This window comes from Leucopleurus acutus, assembly GCF_964270905.1.
Source record: "Leucopleurus acutus genome assembly, chromosome: 6".
NCBI lineage: Eukaryota > Metazoa > Chordata > Mammalia > Artiodactyla > Delphinidae > Leucopleurus > Leucopleurus acutus.
The window spans coordinates 16563448-16588021 of record NC_139149.1 but is presented as its reverse complement, the minus strand read 5'-3'; the positions used below and the strand labels follow the sequence as shown (position 1 = coordinate 16588021).

At 33.4% G+C, this 24574-nt stretch overlaps 1 protein-coding gene across 5 annotated transcripts in view; it reads left to right on the top strand.

Annotated features, from left to right (window-relative positions):
• The window catches only part of DPP10 (dipeptidyl peptidase like 10), a gene marked incomplete at both ends in the record, with an annotated part of 1304794 nt that overhangs the window by 1266901 nt on the left and 13319 nt on the right, over window positions 1-24574 (top strand). For all 5 annotated transcript variants that reach the window (XM_082841087.1, XM_082841086.1, XM_082841085.1 and 2 more), the window contains 2 exons: window positions 11835-12029; window positions 12732-12786. In XM_082841087.1, coding sequence (XP_082697213.1) covers window positions 11835-12029; window positions 12732-12786 — 250 coding nt within the window. The remainder of the gene's footprint in view (window positions 1-11834; window positions 12030-12731; window positions 12787-24574) is intronic.

Below are 24574 nucleotides of genomic sequence, written 5' to 3'. Positions count from 1 at the left end.
TGTTCTCCGCAACGGGAGAGGCCACAACAGTGAGAGGCCCGCGTACCGCGCAAAAAAAAAAAAAGAACTACCAGCTTCTCAATCATTTCTCTGTGTCTTTTTCCACAGTCTCCCAGTAACTTTAGTTTCTATTAAGACTTCGAGATGTATTTTTACATAATTCTATACACGCCTCTGTTATAACATGAAACCACACCAGATTACATATATTTACTTTGCTGTCTCTTCTTTTAAACTATAAACTCATTGCTGATAACAACCCTTTTCATATTGTTTTACCTTAACACAGTGCTTAGAGCATTATTTATGTTCATAAAATATTCATAGAATGAATGAATAAATGAATGTATGAATGAGTGAATATATGAATGAAGGAATACATGAATGAATAAACAAAGAAATCAGTCAACCCTGAGTTAGTCATCAGGAATGAGTTAAAGCAAAGTAGAGAAAAAGAGAAGTAAATTATGAGAGTTTATAATGTGTTAAATCAGCCTTTAGGATGAGTCAAGTTTTCTGCAGTTTAGTTTTTCTCTCAGAAAACGAGGTGTTTCTCATTTCTCTTAAAATCTTTCTGGATAAAGCTAAATAATGATTGGTTTTCATGCTATCTTTTTACTGTTTCTCTTTTACATTTGATTATTGAGATTATCTTCTTAAAATTATAGGATTTAATAATAGCTACCATTTATTATGTGTTTATTGTACAAGGGGCATCATGCTAAGGATATATAAATGCCATCTTTAATTCTTACAGAGACCAAGTGAGGTAAATATCACTTTCCTCAGTTTAACACAAGGAAGCTATGACTAAAATATGGCATGGATATTAACTCCAAGATCATGGGCAGGACAAAATTAGTGTTTGAACTCAAAGGTTTTTTCAATTTATTTTTCAGATCAAAAAGCTCTGCTGTTTCTATTACACAATACTCTACTTACATATCGCATTGCATGATAATTATTATTGGAAGATTATCAAAAATGCTGTCCAGAATCAATAGGGACTTCTCTAAAACCAAATTTCATATAACCTTTCGTTCTTCCCACTTAACAGTTTGTGATAATCTCTAGAATGTAACATTTTCCACCTGTACCGTGTTAATGCTTTGGTGTAAAATAAAGATTATAAAGGACAAATTGTGGGATTGGGATTGACATATATACACTACTATGTATAAAATAGGTAACTAATGAGAACCTACTGTATAGCACAGGGAATTCTACTCAATGCTCTGTGGTGACTTAAATGGGAAGGAAATCCAAAAAAGAGGGGATGTACGTATACGTATAGCTGATTCACTTTGCTGTACAGCAGAAACTAACACAACATTGTAAAGCAACTATACTCCAATAAAAAATTAATTTTAAAAAAACATGAGTAAGTTCCTAGGTAGTCCACATGAAAGATCAAATTCTCAATCCACACTATTTCATAAAATTCCAAATTCTAATCAGAGGGTTCACTTTATGGGAAGTCTTTACTCTCTTCACTTACTATGTGGATTCATAGACTTTTGAGCAGATCAGATTGTTAGAAGTAAGTTTGTTTTGTTTCCCAAGAGTAAAGACACACATATTCCAAAATTTCTATAACATTATTTGATTATCCACTTGTTCATGCCAAATACATACCCATTTCACTCTCAGTTTCTTACAAAGATAACACATTTGCTAGATGTAAATGGACAAGAGAGATAGCTAGTACTTGTCTCAGTGAGTCATTACTGCTTTGCCATGTAAGGGGGGTCAAACTTTAAATTTTAAGTTTCTGACTTTTCTCATTCTTGTTCATGTTGCTCATTTAAGTGAATGTAAAATGTACTCACACTGTAATACCCAGGAAATGATGAAGAGAAAAGACAGTGGCATTTAATCTTGGTAATGGAAGGAGGGAAGGTGATCATTACTTTTTATATTATTCTTTAACGGATTAGAGCTTGTTCTTTCACAGTTTATAGATAATGCCTCTTAATGTCGGTATTAATTTCTTAGTACTGTTTAAAACTGTACACACTCAAAGTTGATGTATTAAGAAAATGTCACAGGGAAAAAAATTCTAAATTTACAAAAATGTGTATGTAATATGTAAGACATAATATTCTCTTGACTATTCTTTTAAATTGATAGATTTATGTACATATACTAGTATAAAAATATATAGTCACTTCTATGACTTACATATTTATACCATTTTAGCTCTTTTCCTCTCAATACAGGTCTCAGATATTAATGGTTTCATATGAATGACATGAATGATGTGATATGGTTTCATATGAATAATGTCAATTGATTACCTTTGTGAACCATACAAGTATATTCTATATTTAAAGATATGCTTCCGAGTGCTTTTCATAAGAAATGGTTCCTAATTCTGGTTTTTTTTTTGAATTAAGTCATAAATGTAAGGGTATAACTATATTAGATCATTCTTTTCTTCTGTTTTAATTATTTATTTTTTTCTGAAATCTATGATAGAAGAAAACATTAACTATGTTACTAATTTGGCATGTCTTTGAAAGGTTAAACTGAGGATACTAAACATGGTGTTTTTCTCCTTTGGTAATCCAACAAAGCCCCAAGCTGAAGGAGTGCATCAGTGACATTATGTTACTTATTCATAGTTAGCACTACAGTTATTATTATTTCTGTTTAACACAATAATGTAAGCTAAGATTAAAATTACCTGTGTTTATGTAGCCACATTTCTCAGTTGATAAATTGACATTTAGAATCCAGCTAAAGGATTCTAGTTAGGGAAAATGTATTGTATAACCACCATGTATTATTGAAGGTGAATGGTGCCCTGTCTATGATAAAATGAAGATTCAAAGTTTGTATATAATTAGTATCCATCCCTATATTATAAATCCATTGCAATCCATGATATACATCCTATGTATTGTATGCCTCAATGTTACACTCAAAACATTCTCATGCTGAATTGTATTCTACTTTAGAAAATGAAAGGAGTTCTCTGGGGCTCTAGTGGTTAGAACTTGGCACTTTCACTGCCTTGGCCCCAGGGTTCAACCCATGGTTGGGGCACTAAGATCCCACAAGCCGTGCAGCACACACACACACACACACACACACACACACACGCAAAATGGAAAATGAAGAAATATGAGATCGTTGTGAAGATTGCCATCAGCTTCTTATTTTAATATACACATACTTCTGTTTCTTTTGGAATATACCCATATTCCTTAAGCCAGCGTGTAGAATATTTTCCATTATAATATCTAAAGCAGACCTTTTGCATAAAAGATTTACATGACAATTATATTCACATAAAGAATGAGGTAGAGTCTCCTGTCGATCTGTTTATACAATGTGCTAAACTGTCTTTTGACTGTGAGTGATTTAGGTGTCAGTGTCTCAAAGGCCAGGGGGTGGGTGAAGGGCTTTCTAGCTCAGTGATTACACAACCATCCCCAGCAACTGAAAATAAAGATCAACAAACCCCTTTCTCTTTCGACCTCCTCAACCACTCTGTTAGAAATTATCCCAAATGGAAATTGGCCAACAAATAAGAATTCATGTAGTAAGACTTCGACGGTAGAGATGATTAGGAGATTGGAACTTCCATTTTATTGCACAATTTCTGTCTACAAGACATCCCTGAGGCCCTTTTCTGATAATTTTATGTGCTGTCTAAGATGTTTATCCCGAGGTTAATATTGTGTGGATAATACTAACAGTCCATTTTGGGGTTTTGTAGTTGGCTTATTAATATCCATGCTGTTTAACATTTCAACCTGTGTTCCGATAAGCTCTTCATTCTTTGGCTTCCTATATCAATATAAATAACTTGATTTAAAGAACTGAATTCTGTTTTTTTTCATTGCTCTAATGATAGTTTTATGCAGTTTTTATATCATGCTAAGGAACAATCTCTAGCTTCTATTCAAGAGAAATCAAAGAGCAAAATAGAATTGAATTTCCTTCCAGACAAGGAAGAATGCCTTTAGCAGACAGAAATTGACCCTGATATGTGGAAGGCTATTCTACTAAAAATCGAAGGAGGAAAAGAAGAGAAGTGAGAAGAGCAGTAGGGTAAGGATGAAAAAAGATGCAGTTTTATTAACACAAAATACCCTCCCAAATTTGAGATCAAATTTTGATCAAGAAAAAATATTAAATTTATTGTCTGAGCAGCTTCTTGAATATAAAGAAAACTATTGAAAAAAAATAATGCCTCAAAAAAATAAAAAGACCTAATATCTATGTCATAAGTTCTATAAATCAGAAAGGTATACGAGGGCAACATTCTCTTGTTTTAGTGGTTCCAGAAGAAGTATATATCTGTGGAATCAAAAGAAAGAATTTACACATACAGAGACACACAAATTACACTCAGATGCATAATCACATGTGACTATGTGTAGAAAGAAATCAATTACACAGAAAAAACCAAATGCGTACATATTCATTCATTCTAAGTTAACTGAAAGACCCACCCACTGTGAAAAGTAGAACACTTTTACTGCAACTGAATTTTTCGTCCTTTGGACTGAGCCAAATAAGAAAAACTTGATTTTTATAATATAAAAGCTCAGGACTTATCACTGCAGAGTTGCCTAGGGATGGCCAGGTTTGGGAGCTCAGCTTCCTTGAGAGGAATGGAAGATGAAACAGTCAAGTCCCATAGCATTGACCAGAACATTGGGTTAATAATATTTAACAAACTACAAACTGGACACTTTGCTAAGCAATTTAGATATATATATTATTTTATTTAATATTTACCATAACTCTACTAGGTAGACACTATTATTATCATCTTCCACACCAAAGCAAACTTAGGCATAGGGAAGGGAAGGCACTTGTCAAAGCCACTGGGCCTGGGCTCAACTCATTTTGGTTTTACCAACGTATTCTGTACCCTTTTCATGATAACACTCTCACATCACTATAAGGTTCAGGTCATTAATATAGGCAATATTTTCTAAAACGTTTAACATGGGAAAGATCTATGAATGCAAGTATATGAACACAGGTGATGGAGGATAACACAACTTGAGAATTTGTTTGATAAGCCTAACTTTCTATGTATTATCAGGTAGACCACGGGGTCTGGTTAGAGACATAAATAAACTTGTCCATATCAAACGCTTCCCTAGTTGTAACTCCATGGAAATTAATTCAGCCAAAAATTATATGTAAACAAACCAGGGATCAGAAACTTGCAGGTTATATTATAATATTCCTAATGGAAGAAGATGGGGATGTGAACAAGAAACTGTTCTCTGACAGAAAAAAAAGAATGTTATTTCTTATATGATGTAGTATATATATGAAAAAACTCATTCCACCAATCTGCATGTAGGACAGTCCTTCCATGAGAGGGAAGTCTATGGATAATAAAATGAGAAATAGAAGGAATTGGCCAAGAAGCCCTTGACCAATGTATGTATCTGCATGTATTGATATATATTGCTTGAAACAGGATAGATTTCATTAGCTTTTAGATGTACTTACGTTATAACTAAGTCATCGCTGAATATAAATTTTTATAAATTTCAGGTTAAGACAAGACAAATATCGTTTCACTCTACTCATGTCAAACTCATGTTCTATTGTGAAATGAGTTCTCTCCTAAAGAACAAAATCAAAAGCGCTGACAATTCGTTTTCCTTAAGAATGTACTGTGATGCAGCTCTCTGCAGCATCAGTTTCTTTTCCCTTATCTGGCCTTTCATTCTGTCTGTCACCCTTCTTTCCACACTCTTTTTTAGTTTACTATCTCTAAAATAAAATTGCAACACAGCTCTCCCTGAGTCTAGCTCTTATCTAGCACTTATGCAGCTGAAGTTGGTCTATTCTAAGCCTAAAAAGAGCAAAGAACCAAGATGACAAGCAATTTTCTCTGTCCCCTCCTTCCACAACCCAGTAGACACAGATACCCAGCTGTTGTATAGCAGTTTTGAAATTCTGCCGTGTAGGAAAAAAAAACATTCTGCCATTCAATAGATCACTCATGGAAAGTTCTCTCACTGGTAAATATTTTCCTAAAAACGTTCTCTCACTGGTAAATATTTTCCTAAAAAGTTCTCTAAAAAAAGTTCTCCTAAAAAGTTCTCTCACTGGTAAATATTTTCCTAAAAACTTCCTAGCCGAAGTTTTCGTGGTAAGGAAAAGGCTTTTAAAAATGTACTCTATGTGATCTTAACTATTTACAACACATTATTCTATAATGAAAACAATAAATGAAGATAAAAAGAGCATATAATTGCCAGAGTAACTCAGCATATTGATAACAAAGTCAAAACCTATCCCTTCTGAACGTAAATCCAGCTCTTTTCATGAATTTAAATAGCATTTTGTGAACCTGACCAAACGTACTCCGAACAAATCTCTTCATTTTAATTCAATTTTTGACATAGATGATGTTTTGTTATGTCATAAAGAAGTGGCTTGTTTTGTCATTTTAAAGGTCTATTGAATTTTGTGTGTTTTGCTCAGCCTTTTTTCTTTATTTCATTATTTGCTTATATCACGTTCTCTTCATCCACGCAGAGACATTGAGTGTTCAAGGTATTAAAACAGATGTGAACTCTACCCTCAAAGACCTTAACTTCTAAGAAAAGTTTAGTCTTAAGTTGATTTTGCTGCCTGTGTTAGAAAGTGGACACATTTCATATTGCTGTGACCTTTTCACTGCTTAAAACACATGGAATTGTTCTTTTCATACAACTTTCAACAACATTGTGTGTCCCTATTCTCAACCTTGAAACACTGTTCTTTATATGTCCCCAGAGATTTCTGAGACAGAGAGGGTAAAGCAAAACCATATCAAAAAAGGATGCGGCAGACACTCAGAGGAAAACAGAGGAGGCACATGAATGGGAGCTCACCAATTCTGCATGGCCAATACATACACGAGTTGTGATACCCATTTATTATATGACGGATGATTTGGTTTGCAGTACCTTCCTTGTGGTCATCCCTACAGCCATATATCGTTTCCTACTTCATCAAATAAGTAGTATTTTCTTGCCTTTATTTGTTGAAAAAAATTTCTGGTGAACACTTTGTGAAAAATCTCCCCCTTGCTTCTGCAAGTCTCTGGCTTGTTTCTTATACAGGCAGTGCTTACCATCATAATCCATGTTCTAATTGATATTGAAATAGATATGCCTGTATTCTGCACCAAAAAAGAAAGAACAGCACACCCAACTAGACAGAGAAATGTGTTAAAATTATTGGCTGATAATAGATTATAACATTTTGTGTTCTAACACTGAAAGCAGGTGAAGCAGAGCAAATGAATGGAATTGTATATTTTTCCTGGGTATTGCGAGCATGAGTAAGGAATTGAGTTTTTGCTTTGAAAAATCTACAGTCACCTATTAATCATAAGTTTGAAAAATGTGCCTTATTTTAAACTATATTTTTTCTTTTCTTTTTTTATTGAAGTATAATTGATTTACAGTATTGTGTTAGTTTCAGGTACACAGCATAGCGACTCAAGTTTTTTGCCGATTATGTATCATTATAAGTTATTGTAAGATATTGGGTATAATTCCCTGTGCTATACAGTAATTCCAGGTTGCTCATCTATTCTATGTATGGTAGTTTCTATCTGTTAATCCCATACTTCTAATTTGTCCCTCCCTCTCTCTCCCCTTTAGTAATCATAAGTTTGTTTTCTATGTCTGTGAGTCTATTTCTGTTTCATATATAGATTTATTTGTATTTTTTTTAGATTCCAAATATAAGTGATATCACATAGGGTTTGTCTTTGTCTAACTTACTTCGCTAAGCATACTATTTTCTAGGTCCATCCACGTTGCTGCAAATGGCAATATTTCACTCTTTTTTATGGCTCAGTAATATTGCATCCTATATACAAACCACACCTTCTTAAGCCAGTCAACTGCTGATGGGCACTTGGGTGGCTTCCATGCCTTGGCTATTGTAAATAGTGCTGCTATGAAAATTGGGGTGCGTGTATCTTTTGGAATTATGGTTTCCTTTGGATATATGCCCAGGAGTGGGATTGCTGGATGATATGGTAGTTCTATTTTTAGTTTTTTAAGGGACCTGTATACTATTTTCCATAGTGGCTGCACCAATTTACACTCCCACCAACAGTGTACAAGAGTTCTCCTTTCTTCACACCCTCTCCAGCATTTATTGTTTGTAGAGTTTTTGATGATGGCCATTCTGATTGGTGTGTGGTGATACCTCATTGTGGTTTTGATTTGAATTTCTCTAATAATTAGTGATGTTGAGCATCTTTTCATGTAGCCTGTTAGCCATCTGTATGTCTTCTTTGGAAAAAATGTCTAGTTAGGTCTTTTGCCCATTTTTTTGATTGGGTTGTTTTGGTTTGGTTTTTTGAGCTGTTTGTATATTTTGGATATTAACCCCTTGTCGGTCGCATTGTTTGCAAATATTTTCTCTCACTCAGTAGGTTGTCTTTTCATTTTGTTAAAGTTTTCCTTTGCTGTGGAGAAGCTTTTAAGCTTGATTAAATCCCATTTGTTTATTTTTGCTTTTATTTCTTTTGCCTTGAGAGACTGATCTAAGAAAATATTGGTATGATTTATGTCAAAGCGTGTTTCGCGGGGCTTCCCTGGTGGCGCAGTGGTTGAGAGTCCGCCTGCCGATGCGGGGGACACGGGTTCGTGCCCCAGTCCGGGAGGATCCCACGTGCCACGGAGTGGCTGGGCCCGTGAGCCATGGCCGCTGGGCCTGCGCGTCCGGAGCCTGTGCTCTGCAACGGGAGAGGCCACAGCAGTGAGAGGCCCGCGTGCCGCGGAAAAAAAAAAAAAAAAAAAGGCGTGTTTCGCTTATGTTCTCTTCCAGGAGTTTTATGGTGTCATGTCTTACATTTAGATCTTTAAACAATTTCAGGTTTATTTTTGCATATGGTATGAGGGAATATTCTAAATTTCATTGTTTTACATGTAGCTGTCCAGCTTTCCCAACACCACATGTCGAAAACGACCACATGTCCTTTCTCAGCTGTATAGTCTTGCCTACTTTGTTGAAGATGAATTGACTGTAGGTGCATGGGTTTATTTCTAGGCTCTCTTGCCTTAGTAACTAACAGCACTCTGATAATTGCTCCAAAGGATCTGTTGATTAAACTTTTTAATTTTCTTATGAACCTTTGGTATCTTTGACCATCTAGAAAATGGAAGTCCCCTTGGTGTAACAGCTCCTACTGCACGGTATAATATCTTGATCCATAGATATTTCCCAATTTAATTACTGGCCAAAACCTTTTATATAGTTTTCCATTTTGAACTATAAGGAAATATGCTCAGTATAAGTAAAAGTGACTTCAAACAAAAGAGTAATAGTAACAGTTTCTATTGTTCAGTAAATCTAATAATAATCTTATATTGCTTACTATATTTCACAAAGTATTTTCAAATACATTATGCCATTTAATGCTTACAAAACACTTTGAGGAAAACAAGACAGTGTTTTACCATTATTAAAGATAAGGAAACTGAGTCTTAGTGTTTTAGTATCTTCCCTATCTATGTTCAGAGTGAAATTGGGACTTAAACTGTCATATTTTTACTCAGCTTAAATGTTGAAGTTAATGCTGTCCTCTGTGAATCATATTCTGTTTTCTAATATTTGCAATAAATCCCCAAGCTTCAGAATACAGGATTTATTAAGCTTTTTAAGGTCCTTCCATTTTAAACTTCACTTGAGTCTACTTTCCCTGAAACCGTCTAGTTCAACAAGCATTCTCTATGTTCTCCATGCACCAGAAAGTGTGCCACGCATGGTGATTCATGCTGTTTCTCAAATGGTACACAAGTTACATCAGTATCATCTGGGAATGTGGAAAAAATAGCCATTTCAGACTTCATTCTGAACTAGGCAATTGGAATTCTAGGCAAAAGCACATGGAAATGTGTAGTAACAATTCCTAATAATCTGATCAAGAGGTAAATTGCAAAACCTAAAATAAATTAAAAATTAAATTAAAAAAAGAGATAAATATGGCAAACACTGTGGAAGGACAAGACAGTTCTATATTTGGAATCACAGTATCACCATTAAATGTGTGATTTAGGAAAGCATGGAGTAGGTCATTATTAAAACCCTTCCGTGGCACAATTTCTTTATTTACAGTGTAGGAATAATAATACATTGGAATGCAATAAGCCATGCAATAAGCCATGCGACAGGCAACTTCCTCCCCAGAAAGGTTAAGTAACTTTTGTTGGTGTATAGTAAATAAGATAAAGGATCTTAAGTGCTTAGATCATAGAAGGCCTTTGTATCAGTTTATTAGGGCTGACATAGCAAAATAACACATACTAGGTATTTTAAACAACAGAAATTTATTTCCTCACAGTTCTAGAGGCTCAACATCCAAGAGCTAGATGTCAGCAGACTTTATTTCTTCTGAGACCTCTCCTTGGCTTGCAGATCGTTGCCCTCTGGCTGCCTCTTCCCATGTTCTTTTCTCTGTGCATGCACACCCCTAGGGTCTCTCTGTTGTCCTCATTTCCTCTTGCAAGGACACAGGTTGGATTGGATTAAGGTTCACTCTAATAGCCTCATTTCAACTTAATCACTACTGTAAAGGCACTATCTCCAAATACAGTCAGATTCTGAGATAGTGGACGTTGGAGATTCAACATATGGATTTTGAGAGACACAATTCGTTGCATAACAGCATTGAGTAAATTTTAGTTGTCTGACATTTTGCCCTATTCCCTACCTCCTTCTTTACCCAACTCATTGGTCCCACACAACCTCTGTATCTGCTCAGTTCTATTTGTTGCCCAGAAATTATTTCCTTTAGCAAATCTGATAACCTAAAACTTGTTAATGATGATTAATTTGTGTATTGGTATATTTTAATGCTTCAAAGCAACACATTTGCATAAACTTGAAGGCAAGTTTGGTGTCTTCACAGGAGAGTGAGTAGGGTGAAGATTTCTAGTATGCAGCCCAACTATAAATGGAGATCTTTTCAGAGAGTTAGATGTTTTGTTACTCTTAAATCTATCACGTGGACCACTGTGTTTTTGAACTGTACTTAGGTTTGGACCTAGATCATCTGTGTGATTTTATGAGAGTCTGCTTTTTTACCTGTTCTATATTCTGGAAAATAAATTATAAATACCATAGTAGTGTGACATTTTAAAATTGTATCACCTTTTCCCTCTGGACAGAATGTTCATGATTTATAATTTGTGTTTCCATCTTTACTTTTAGCTTTCAAATTTTTCAAACATATGCGTGTCTGCTTCCTTTTCTTGCTGTCAAATTTAGTGATAAAAAAGAATTTTTCCTCACTGTTCGCTTAAATTCTTCTCAGTGAGAATTACTTCACAAAAAACAATTCAGGAAATATTAATGCAGTATTTCTTTTTGAATCTGACGTGCTTTAGGATCGTACATTTCTTCTTAAATTATTATTAAGCTTCCATGACTGATTCCTATCTCTGGCAGACCCTTTGGCCCTTGTATACCATCTGCAAAACATTTCTAAAACACACTGTCTGTAAGAAATCCAATAAAGTAGAGCCTATATGTCAACTTGATGATCATTCTTTAGATATGCCTATGGAAAGTGTGTGCTTTTTTCTTTATTTTTCTCTTTTTAAAATGGGTTAAATAATTTCTCATAAACAGTTTTAAATTCTGTTTCATATTTTCATTTCATTCAAAGAGCTTTTCATTTGAAAATTTACAAAGGAAAATGACGTTTATATTTTCAGGTTTAATATCAAGAATTAAGAGAAATTTTAATAGCCAACATGGGTCTTTTCCATAATTTTTAACCAATAAATTTCGACCACATTGTCAGTTGTTCTTGTTTTGGTCAAATGTGTTGATATTTGCAGGGATGAAGAGCCAGGAGGCCAGCTGGTTACAGATAAGTTCCATTTTGACTGGGATTCAGTACTTGTTGGCACGGGTAACGTCATCACAGCACGGTTTGATGGCAGAGGAAGTGGATTCCAGGGCCTGAAAATTTTGCAGGAGATTCATCGAAGGTTAGGCTCAGTGGAAATAAAGGACCAAATAGCAGCAGTGAAGTAAGTGAATGTACATTTTCTTATCGTTTTTCCTGTAATGAGAAACTAGATATGTGATATAGAATACTTAGCATTAGTAAATGCTAAGAGATTTATATTTTAATGATTAAACAATTTTCTAAGTTAATCATAAAGACTATTGTATTTTTTCAAGTATCTTTCACTCTCAGTGACATAATAAAAGAATTATCATACTTCCCCCTCTGGAATTAGAATCCACTTTGGACTTATGAAAATGGGAGAGACTTTAATTAAACTACTATATTATTTATTTACAATAATCCACAATGTCTATTATGGTCCCAGTTAATTACAGTTCTTGAACTTTCACAGATACCTTTCCCACACTGGCATGAAAAAGTGACCTGAGAAAACTAGTAGGTTCTTTAAAACAGTATACAGACATTAGCTAGGATATTGTTAAAGTACAGATGTTGATTCAGTAGGCTGGTAATGGGCCCAAGACTCTGCATTTGTAACAAGCTAACAGGTGTGATACCCAAACTACTGCACCACCACTCTGAGTAGCAAGATTTTGGTATACAGGACCCTTCTACATGAATAGAGCTGCAACCACTAAAGCAGTCTCGTTTGACCTCTGCTTTGTTCTGTTTTGTTTTTTTTCTTGTTGCTAAGAATGGACTTCTATGGTTCATTTAACTCAAGAAGTCATAGCTATAATTTTTTCTTTTTTCATTTCAGATTTTTACTGAAACAGCCATACATTGACTCCAGAAGATTAAGCATTTTTGGAAAGGTAAATAGTAGAAATATGTGTGTGTACATTATGTGTTTGTATATGTACTTGCATAACTACTTTCCTCCTCTTACTATAATTTCTCTGTGTTATCCTTTAAAATATAATATTGTAATTAATATTATATAAATTCAGTTATTTATTAATCCGGCAACTGTTTACTGAGTATCTTTAATTGATGCATGGTGTTAGAAATAGAGCAACAATAGGACAAAAAAAAGGAATCATTTTCAGGAAGATTATCTTCTAAAGAGGAGAAGGAGAAAGTAAATGGATAAATGAAAAACATAGTTTCATCTGGTATTAAATCTTATAAGGAAAACAAACCAAGATAAACTTGACGGATAAAAGATAATTACAGGAAGGGCCAATGTTATTAAATTGAGTGGTCAAGTAAGGCCCCTCTGATTTAAGTGCTATTTAGGCTGATACCTAAATAACAAGAAGGAGTCAGTCATGCAGCTCTATTGAGGGAGCAGTTTCTCCAAAGAAGGAACAAGCACCACAGCCTTGGGGAAGACAACATGGCTTAGAAACTAAAAGGTGACTGGAATGCATAATTATGTCTTCTGTGCTTACTGCATGATATTTACTTCCTTTTAAAATTTTTTTATTAAAGTATAGTTGATTTACAATGTGGTATTAGTTTCTGGTGTACAGCAAAGTGATTCAGTTATTCATATATATATATATATATATATATATATATATATATATATATGTATTCTTTTTCATATTCTTTTCCATTATGGTTACTTAGAAGATATTGAGTATCGTTCCCTGAGGATATTTGCTTCTTATAGCAATAATTTTTATGTCAAGTTCAATATCATCTTCACAGTAAGAAATTAGACCCCATATAGATATTTATTGAGCACCTAGTTTTTACATATCACTGGGCTAGACATTATAAAGATACTAAGATGACAGGAAAGAGATTTTGTACTATTTTAGTTTAGAGACAAAGGAAATTCTTGGCCTTCATTGATTTAAACAAAATATGTTCTACTATTCATAATGAACCCAAACACTCATGACAGCAAGTAACTGGTAGTTTTACGGGGGCACAAACTTTAGTGGTGTACACTGACAAGTAGGTCCATGAAAATCTACTTAACACATAGTAAAATATAAAACAACATGCATCACAACCATTCTCCCCCCACTTCAATCTGCAGTGCATCATGTTTTTGCTATATTTAATTCTTGGTGTCAGTAATATTTAAGAGTTCAATAAAAATATTTTGTGAATAATGCTCCTCTCACATAAGTACAAACAAACAAATAAATAAAAGCCCACCACTAGCAGTAAAGATATTAGTGAAAAAATGAAAATATCTAAGAAAGTGATCATTCCAAAGAAATGAAAACGTTATAGATGCATCAACAAGTGCATATAGTAAAGTCTTATCAGACGCTGCAGCATGGATGAAACTTGAAGACATGTGCTTGGTGAAGTGAGCCAGTTACAGAGGGACAAATACTGTTTTATTCAACTTACATAAAATATCTAGAGCAGTCAAGTTCATGGTGGTTGCCAAGGCTAGAGGGAGGAAAAAGGAAAGTTGTTTTTTAATGGGGGTAGCATTTCAGATTAATATGAATACACTTGACATGACTGAGCACTTAAAAGTGGTTAAGATGGTAAATTTTACATTATGTGTTTCTTACCACAGCAAAAGATGCATATCGTAGAGAACATTTTACCCTTTAGTGGTCCTAGTATACGTAATAATTTACAAAGGACTTAGAGCTTATGTATTTCAGGGCTCTACTTGTATACACATAAATGAGTATAAAAGACCAAATGAGCTATACAAACATTTATGAATATGGAAGTTTAGCAAAGATTTGGAAAGTTGTAAAATGCATTATGAAGACAGTGAAACATGAACTGGATGTTGAGAATCATTCAGCAAGTAGAAGACAAGGAGAAGAGTTTCATGTAAATGCAGTGTCAGTGAGAAGAGCCTGTTTGGAGAACATGAAATAAAGTAATTGACTAAAATTAAGGCTCACATAAGGAGGTGACAGTTGACAGCACTGAGAGGAAGCCTGGGCACAGATCTCAGTGAGTCCTCCATATAAACTAGAAAATATAGATGTTCGTCTAGAAACATGGGGAAATAAAACTGGAGCCTTCAGGTTTAGAATTTCAAAAATTTTATGTTTATCATTGTATTAGGGTCTGTAGCATTGTATTAGGGGACTGCTGAGTCTCAGGCAATTTACTCTGGCAATCTAAATATAGGATAAACTGACATAGGATATAAACAAACAAAAACATAACTAGATATATTTTAAATGGAAAAATATTCCATTTCGATTTAAAAAAATGCATATCTTTGACTAAGTTATAACTCAGAAGGTGGCTTTCTTAGCATATAAAAGAATATTGTTAGCTTTAAGACTCAGTAGGTCTTGTGATTTTTTTAATGTACTTGTTTTATTTCAGTATCAAATTGTGTTAAACTCATAAAATTTGCTGAGGAATTATGTTCTGTTTTTAATTGTTGGGAAAAGCTTGCTTAGAATTGGAATTAGATTGTAAAGTATCTGGGGTTATTGCTTTCTTTGTTAGAAAAAATTTAATTAATGTTTAAATGTATTTAATCAATACAGGACTATTACGATTTTTCCATTTCTTCTGGAGTCAGTTTTAGTACTTTTTGTTTTTCTTCCAGTTTTATTGAGATAAAATTGACATACAGCACTGTATATGTTTAAGATGTACAGCGTAATGATTTGACTTACATACATCATGAAATGATTATCAGAATAAGTTCAGTGAACAGCCATTATCTCATATAGATATAACATTAAAGAAATAGAAAAACATTGTTTTCCTTGTGATGAGGACTCAAGATTTACTCTTTTAACAATGTTCATATATAACATACAGCAGTATTAATTATATTTATTATGTTGTACATTACACCCCTAGTACTTATTTATCCTATAACTAGAAGTTTCTACCTTTTGACTGCCTTCATCCAGTTCCCCCACTCCCCACCTCTACGGCACTACATTAGTTCCTGTTACACAGCATAGTGATTTGATATTTCTGTACATTTCAAAATGATCACCAAGCTAAGTCTAGTTACGATATGTCACCATACAAAGATAATGCATAATTTCTGACTATATTCCCCACACTGTACATTTTATACCTGTGACTCATTTATTTTGTAACTGGATGTTTGTATCTCTTAATTTGTGTTTTGTACTTTTAAAAGTATTCTTTCCATTTCATATATTATTCAAGAACATTCTCAAAGTGTAACGTATCCTCTTATTACATGTTTAATCTTTTACTAGTGGTGGCAGTGTCCCATTTGGACTCCCGGGTTGGCTTATTAGTGCCCCTTTGCTCTTGCTGAAGCACCTCTTCTGCTCTGGGCTGCCTGCACTCACTCTTGCACTTGCTCTTGTCCCCCCTGTCTTCTCCCTTTCATCTCTCCCTCCTTTTCCATGAACCATATTTTGGGCTTAATTTTTCTTCTCCATTTATCTTTGTTTTCTATTTCACTAACGTCTACTCCTCGTGTTATTACGTTTTCTTCTATCTTTTATCCCATATTGTTTTTAAATTACTATGTTGAATGTCTAGCTTATTAGTTTTTAGCATTCTTCCTTTCAAATATAAGCCTTTGAGTTATGAAATCCCTTTGCAGTACTCCCTTAGGTACTTCCCACTGGTACTAATGTAGTACTTTTAAAATTTAATGTATGTATTTCTCAATTTCCAGGGTAAGTATGCCCTCTGAATTGTTTTTATTATTTTTATTCCAATATTTTTATAGAAGTTTTCTATAAAACTTTCTATAATTGACTTTGGTTATAACTGAATTGTAATCATAGAATTGACTAGAATAACAGAAATCCTTTGAAACCTCAGTTGATTCATGACTTAGGAAAGGAATGATTTATAAAACTTTCACCTCTGCTTAAAAGATTTAGTGTTACATATATGCCCGTTTAATCAAACTTGCCCATCATGATGTTCAAATCATAAACTTACTTTATGATTTATTTTGTCTCTAATTTCCGAGAAAGCTGTATTAAAATGTCACATTATAATGGTGAATTATTCAGTTTCTCCTTAGTAGGCTAATTTAGTCTTTATATTTTAAGACTATTTTTATTCATTCCCTCCAAGTTCAGATTATTATATCTTCTCAGAGAACTGAATCTTTTATTGTTTTTCACCAATTCAGTTTATTTCTATTAATTTTTTGTTTTATGGATTTTTAAAAAATATTATAATTACAACACCAGCATTCTTTTGACTAGTACACATTGTTTTTGCTTTTCTATCTTATCATTTTCAAACTTCATCCTCACAATTTAGGTATTTGAAGGTTGCATTTATTTATATAAATTGTGATTACCGATACATTTAAATGTTATAGTTTTCATCATTTCTGCCTACTGTCTTATTTGTTCTATTTTTTCCCTTTCTTCCATTCATCTTGATTAAGTTTTTTTTCTTTTTTTTTCCTTTTTCTGAATATATTTTTGGTTTTGTTGTCTGCTTTTGCAAGGAATTGCCAAACATTTTCCAAAGGAGTTATATCATTTTATTTTACCAACTGCTGTATATGAGAGTTCCAGGTGCTCTACATCCTTACCAACAGAGTATCATAAGTCTTTTTAATTTAGAAGTTCTCTGATGATTAATAATATTGATCATTTTTTCATGTGTTTATTGACATATATATCTATTTTTTTAACACAACTGATTTATTGACCATTTATGTTGTGCAACAGACACTTACGTTTTAAGGTTTACTAAATCAGAGGGAGTATATTATAGTCACAAATTTGTCCCTCCCTTTTTTCAACTTTTAAATTGAGATATAATTGACATACTAAAAATCATCATTATACAATAATAGTGTATCTAGAAATGAGATAGTAGAAGTTCTTTCATCCTGTTCTTTTTCAGAATTCTTTTGTCTCATCTAGGTATTGTATTTCTTTAAAAATTTTAGAATCATCTTTTGTAATTTTACAAAATAGACCATGGGGATTTTCATGGGAATTGTATTGAATCTGTAGATCACCTAGGGAGAACTGACATCTAAGAAATATTGACACTTTCATATTTTTTAAGATATTTTTCTTTGGTGTTTTTTACTTTCTCCAATATGTGTACAGTTATGAATTTTTTTTATTAATCATATTTGGGTTTTGATGGGTTCTCTGTGCTTTGTCTTCCATCAGTTCCATCAAAATTGGAATTTTACATATGGAATTCTTTAAAGCTTATGTTGCATTTGTATTTTTGTATTTGTTTTTCTTTTAATTACACTTATATGGTAAATTTGGTCTGCAAACACCAGTGTGGACTTATGGCTCAAACTTTTAGCTAAGGTTAATTTTTTTTCATTGATTCAGTACAAGTTCATAAGAATTAAAAACAAAATCATTTTCATCAATCCTTTTGTGCAGCATAATTATCTCTTGTCATCTTTAGACAACCCTTTAGGGGTCTAGCTTTGTGCAGTCTCCCTTTAGATCAGGGGTCCTGAAGCCCTGGGCCATGGACAGGTACCAGTCCGTGGCCTGTTAGGAACTGGGCTGCACAGCAGGAGGTGAATGGCGGGCAAGTGAGCGAAGCTTCATCTGTATTTACAGCCACTCCCCATTGCTGACATTGCCGCCTGAGCTCCGCCTCCTGTCGGATCAGCAGTGGCATTGTATTCTCATAGGAGCATGAACCCTACTGTGAACTGTGCATGCGAGGGATCTAGGTTGCATGCTCCTTATGAGAATCTAATGCCTGATGATATGAGATGGAGCTGAGGTGGTGATGCTAGTGCTGGGGAGTGGGTGCAGCTACAAATTATCATTAGCAGAGAGGTTTGACTGCACAGAGACCATGATAAATCAATTGCTTGCAGACTCATATCAAAACCCTATCAGTGAGTGGCAGGTGAAAACAAGCTCAGGGCTCCCATGATTCTGCATTATGGTGAGTTGTATAATTATTTTGTTCTATAATTACAATGTAATAATAATAGAAATAAAGTGCATGATAAATGTAATGCACTTGAATCATCCCAAAACCATCCTCCCCACAACCCCTGGTCTCTGGAAAAATTGTCTTCCACAAAACCAGTCCCTGGTGCGAAAAAGGTTGGAGACCACTGCTTTAGACCTATTGTATGGAATCTATGCATTTTGTCTACCTCATGCACTGAGTCATCATAGCAGAAGGTTAAAATCACTTGCATTTGCAAAACAAAGAAACAAACAAAATTGGCTTTATGCTTGTTTACCTCTCAGTTTTCCAGTTTTCAGTTAATATCTGGCCTCTGTGGATTCATAACCTTTGTGCCAGTTCAATGTTGTATTCAGAATTACTTTTAGTTGTTTAGTTCTCTTTCTCTTTTTTTTAACTACCACTTTGTATTTACTTTTTTGTATTTGTTTAGTTTGGGGTTTGTTTTCAGTTGAGTTGATTGAGATATCAGTTTCACCAAATACTAGAAATGGAATTGCCACACTTATGTTTTTACCATCAGAGAGGCTAGAGCAGTGTTCCCTTCAAAGATTACAGGCGGAGTTAGAATTTAGTGTGAAAAGTGTTATGATTCATTTGAGATATTCCCTCTGAAAAAAGAAAGATGAATGGCAGCAGTAGTGCCAGGAATTTACCATCTTTAATCAACTTATTTCCTTTACATTTATCACTATATAATTGAATTTCTCGGTCTTGCTTTTTCTCCCTTTGGTCTAAAATTCATCCTGTTTTATATGGTCTATATATTTATATCTATATCTATATCTGTATCTGTATCTATATCTACATCTACCTAGCTAGATAACTGATTTCATCCATTATAATTGAGTTTGTCAGCAGAAATTAAATTTACTTAGAAGTTTTGAGGTACATTGCATTGTTGGTCTCCATAAAGCTGAAATAGGGAACTCCAAGAAACTGGTTGATATTTTTTATTTTGTGTGTGATTCATTCCAGTATAATCTTTCAGAATTTGGAAAGCAATTCTAATCTATTCTTTCTAACCATGTAAGCTGATTAAGGAATATAGAATTTTTAGTATTTCTAAGAATGTGTTTTGTGTTAAATAATATATATTTTTAGAGAATATCCCTACCTATTTTCTATTTATGGAAATATTAAGCCTATAAACGCCAGGAAAGCATTGATTAAATAAATGCATTCTCTTCTAAAACTGTCACTACTTTTAGATACTAAAGAGACTACTAGAAATGGGTATTAGAGGAAAACTTCAGCCAGCATAGAAGATAATGTTTGGCTTTTTATATCCAATTTCATTTCAATATTTCATGGGTAAACAAAATTATACGAAAAAGTTGTAACTATTACCTAAAATGGATCTTAAGGATACTCCAGTAGTTATTTATTGTTCCAAATGAGTTTTCTTCAATATAGTTAAGCTGAAATTCTTATTGGTTATAAGTATTCCTTCCACCTTTCTGCTTCAGTATTTTTGTTCATGCCTTTTAATTTATTTCTAATAACAGCCTCAAGCCGGTACATTGCTTTTATAATTCTATCTCTTATTAAGCCTCATTCAGAGGTCGTTTTCTCCATAAATTATTCACTAAATCTCTCCCACTTGAAATCATCATTCCCTCCTATGTACTCAAAGAATACTTTGTCAGTAGCTTCTCATATTCATTATACCATCATGCAATGTATTATATTTATTTGTATTCTTATTCATTTCTTATGTTAGACTATAAGCCTTTTCAGGGTATTTATGTTTTATTTGATTTTTTGTTGCAAAGGAATTTGAACTGAACTCATGTCATGCTCTTTCCTTCATCTGGAATTCTCTCTTTCCCACCAGATAGCCAAACCTTATCATTTTGGAGGGAGGTACACTGAGTTTCTTGGCTTTCTAGCTTTAGTGTTTTCCTCAAATTTGGAAAATGTTCAGTTATTACTTCAATTTTTTTTGTTGTTGCTGCCCCCTTTCTCCAGGGATTGCAAATAGGTGTGTAATTAGGCCAGTTGAATTTTTCCCTAAACTCACCAAAACTATATTAATTTTTAAAAAATATTTTTCTCTGTGTGCTTCATTTTTGGATATATTGTGCTGCTGTGCCTTAACTGTACTCTTCCAGGCAGGAAGCTGTAGCAATCCCAGGGTTGACTTGTTCTCTGTCTTTCAGTGATCACTGTCCTTTGTTGCCCAGTGTCCAATGTCTTAATTACTTCTATTTCATATATTTTGCCCATATTTTTAGGTGTTTCACATGGAAGGGTAAATCTCATTTCTGTTATTCCATTCTTATGGAATTAGAAATTCCTACATAAAATTAATTTTTGTTTATTAATCATTTTACAATGTTATTTTTGAATTGTCAATTTATATACATATATACACAGTTATATTGGTCTCATATATGTGAATATATGTATTTGTTTTCTTATTGCAATTTTGAGATTTTGATGCATTAAAGATAGCAATCTTTTCACATTTGTTTGAAATATTTCTTCAGCCTGTTGATTGACTTTCAGTTTTGTTTACGATAATTAAAAAAACTGAAGTGTTAAAGTGTTTTTCTTATCTTTTGGCAAAACCTTTCAAATCCTTTCTCTGGTGATTTCTTCCAATGATTTTATTTTTTAGAGATCTCATTCCAATCAAAATAAGTATTTATTAGATTTTCTCTCTGGTGATTTCTTCCAGTGATTTTATTTTTTAAAGGTCTCATTCCTATCAAAATAAGTATTTATTAGACTTTCTCTTTATGTATCTGTTTGAGTGGGGCAGAGAGAGGTACATAACACTTGTATGCTGAGGATTTATATATTTGGTTTCAAATAGCTAGTCAGTTTCACCAGCTCCATTGATTGACTAAATCGTCCTTAACACTTTGATTATGATGCCACCTAAACAATAAGTTCTCAGATATTCTTGGATTTATTTCTGGTGTAACCTGCCTATCTGTTCTTAGACTAATCTTATAGTCTTTTAATTATAATATTATGCTTAATAATAATACATTTTAATACTTTAAAATATTTTCCACTCTTCCCTCTTTTCTTTCATAATACATTTCACTTACCTCTCCTATTTTCTCCACTTTATAAATTCTCCCAAAATATTCAGCTATAATTTTTTAACTAAAATTTTATTAAAACAATTTTTATTTGAGAAGAATTAAACTTTTCAAACGATGTAGTTTTGATCTGAATCACATAGTACATCTCTTTTATTTAATTCTTATTTTATATTTCTCAGTAGAATTTTATAGTTTTCTTTATGTATGTCAAATATCTTCCCTGCTATATTTATTTCTAGGTATTGCTTATTAGTAGTGCATTTTAAAATTTTATTTTAAGTAGTATGTTTTTGTCTATATTGTTTTCTAACTTGTTTGTTGGATAAATGGAAAGCTTATACTATTAGCATATTTAGCTAATATGCTAATAGTATAATAACTGGCCATCTGTACTCAATAATCATTCATATGACTTGATGAAAGACTTTGAACCATTTTAGTTTGAATAATTATCCTTAGGACCTAATCTAATTTCATATAATATAATGTAATAATATTAGTGTTCACTGTACCAAGTAATTATATCTAAGTGTTAAAGGTAAGAAAACTGCTGAAAGAAATTTTTTCTGACATATTTTTTAAAAATTGATGACACAAATTAAAAGTAGGTAGCAAAATTTAAAACATTATAAACATCATACGGAGAACAGATATTGCTATGATTACCAGGCCAGTATTGATGGGAATAAAATTAATTCATTAAAAAAAATGTACTGAGTGTATACTATGTGCCTTGCACTTTTCAAGTTACTGGACCTACAGCAGTCACTGAAACAAAACAAAACAAAACAAAACAAAGTCTATCTTTTATATAATTGTTAATGCAGTGAAGAGAGATAAATGAAAAACAAATAAATGAAAAATAATTAGTAAAGTATATAAAATGTCAGATAATGATATTACAATTCAGAAAAATGAAGCAAAGAAGCAGACAGGGAATCAAGAATAAAGATGAGACAGCAATTTTCAATCATTAGAGAGGAACAATTTCACTAGGAGTTCATGATTGGTCTAAAACAGGGAAATTTGAGGAGACAAGAGACATGGATATCTGGAGAAGGTAAAACAACTTTAAAAGTGCAATGAATATGGAAGCTTTTTAAATCTTAACCTATGGGGATAATTACTCATTATTTATAGTCTTAAGAGTCTCAACTGGGATAGCCTCATCCACCAGAGGGCAGACAGCAGAAGCAAGAAGAACTACAATCCTGCAGCCTGTGGAACGAAAACCACATTCACAGAAACATAGACAAAATGAAAAGGCAAAGGACTATGTACCAGATGAAGGAACAAGATAAAACCCCCAAAAAACAAATATATGAAATGGAGATAGGCAACTTTCCAGAAAAAGAATTCAGAAGAATGATAGTGAAGATGATCCAGGACCTCAGAAAAAGAATGGAGGCAAAGATCGAGAAGATGCAAGAAATGTTTAACAAACACCTAGAAGAACTAAAGAACAAACAAATAGAGATGAATAATACAATAACTGAAATGAAAAATACACTAGAAGGAATCAATAGCAGAATAACTGAGGCAGAAGAAAGGATAAGTAACCTGGAAGACAGAATGGTGGAATTCACTACCATGGAACAGAATAAAGAAAAAAGAATGAAAAGAAAGGAAGAAAGCCTCAGAGACCTCGGGGGCAGCATTAAACACACAAACATTCGCATTTATGGGTCCCAGAAGGAGAAGAGAGAGAGAAAGGACCTGAGAAAATATTTGAAGAGATTATAGTGGAAAACTTCCCTAACATGGGAAAGGAAATAGCCACCCAAGTCCAGGAAGTGCCAAGAGTCTCAGAGCAGGATAAATCCAAGGAGAAACAGGCTGAGACACATAGTAATCAAACTGACAAAAATTAAAGACAAAGAAAAATTATTAAAAGCAACAAGGGAAAAACGACAAATAACATACAAGGGAACTCCGATAAGGTTAACAGCTGATTTCTCAGCAGAAACTCAACAAGCCAGAAGGGAGGGGCATGATATATTTAGAGTGATGAAAAGGAAGAACCTACAACCAAGATTACTCTACCCAGCAAGGATTCAATGGAGAAATTAAAACCTTTACAGATAAGCAAAAGCTAAGAGAAAAAAACACCACCAAACCAGCTCTACAACAAATGCTAAAGGAACTTCTCTAAGTGGGAAACACAAGAGAAGAAAAGGACCTAAAAAAACAAACCTAAAACAATTAAGAAAATTATAATAGGAACATACATATCAATAATCACTTTATATGTGAATGGATTAAATGCTCCAACCAGACACATGCTCACTGAATGGATACAAAAACAAGACCCATATATATGCTGTCTACAAGAGACCCACTTCAGACCTAGGGGCACATAAAGACTGAAAGTGAGGGGATAGAAAAAGATATTCCATGCAAATGGAAATCAAAAGAAAGCTGGAGTAGCAATACTTATATCAGATAAAATAGACTTTAAAATGAAGAATGTTACAAGACACAAGGACACTACATAATGATCAAGGGATCAATCCAAGAAGAAGATTTAACAATTATAAATATATATGCACCCAACACAGGAGCACCTCAATTCATAAGGCAACTGCTAATAGCTCTAAAAGAGGAAATCAACAGTAACAAAATAATAGTGGGGGACTTTAACACCTCACTTACACCAATGGACAGATCATCCAAACAGAAAATTAATAAGGAAACACAAGCTTTGAATGACACAATAGACCAG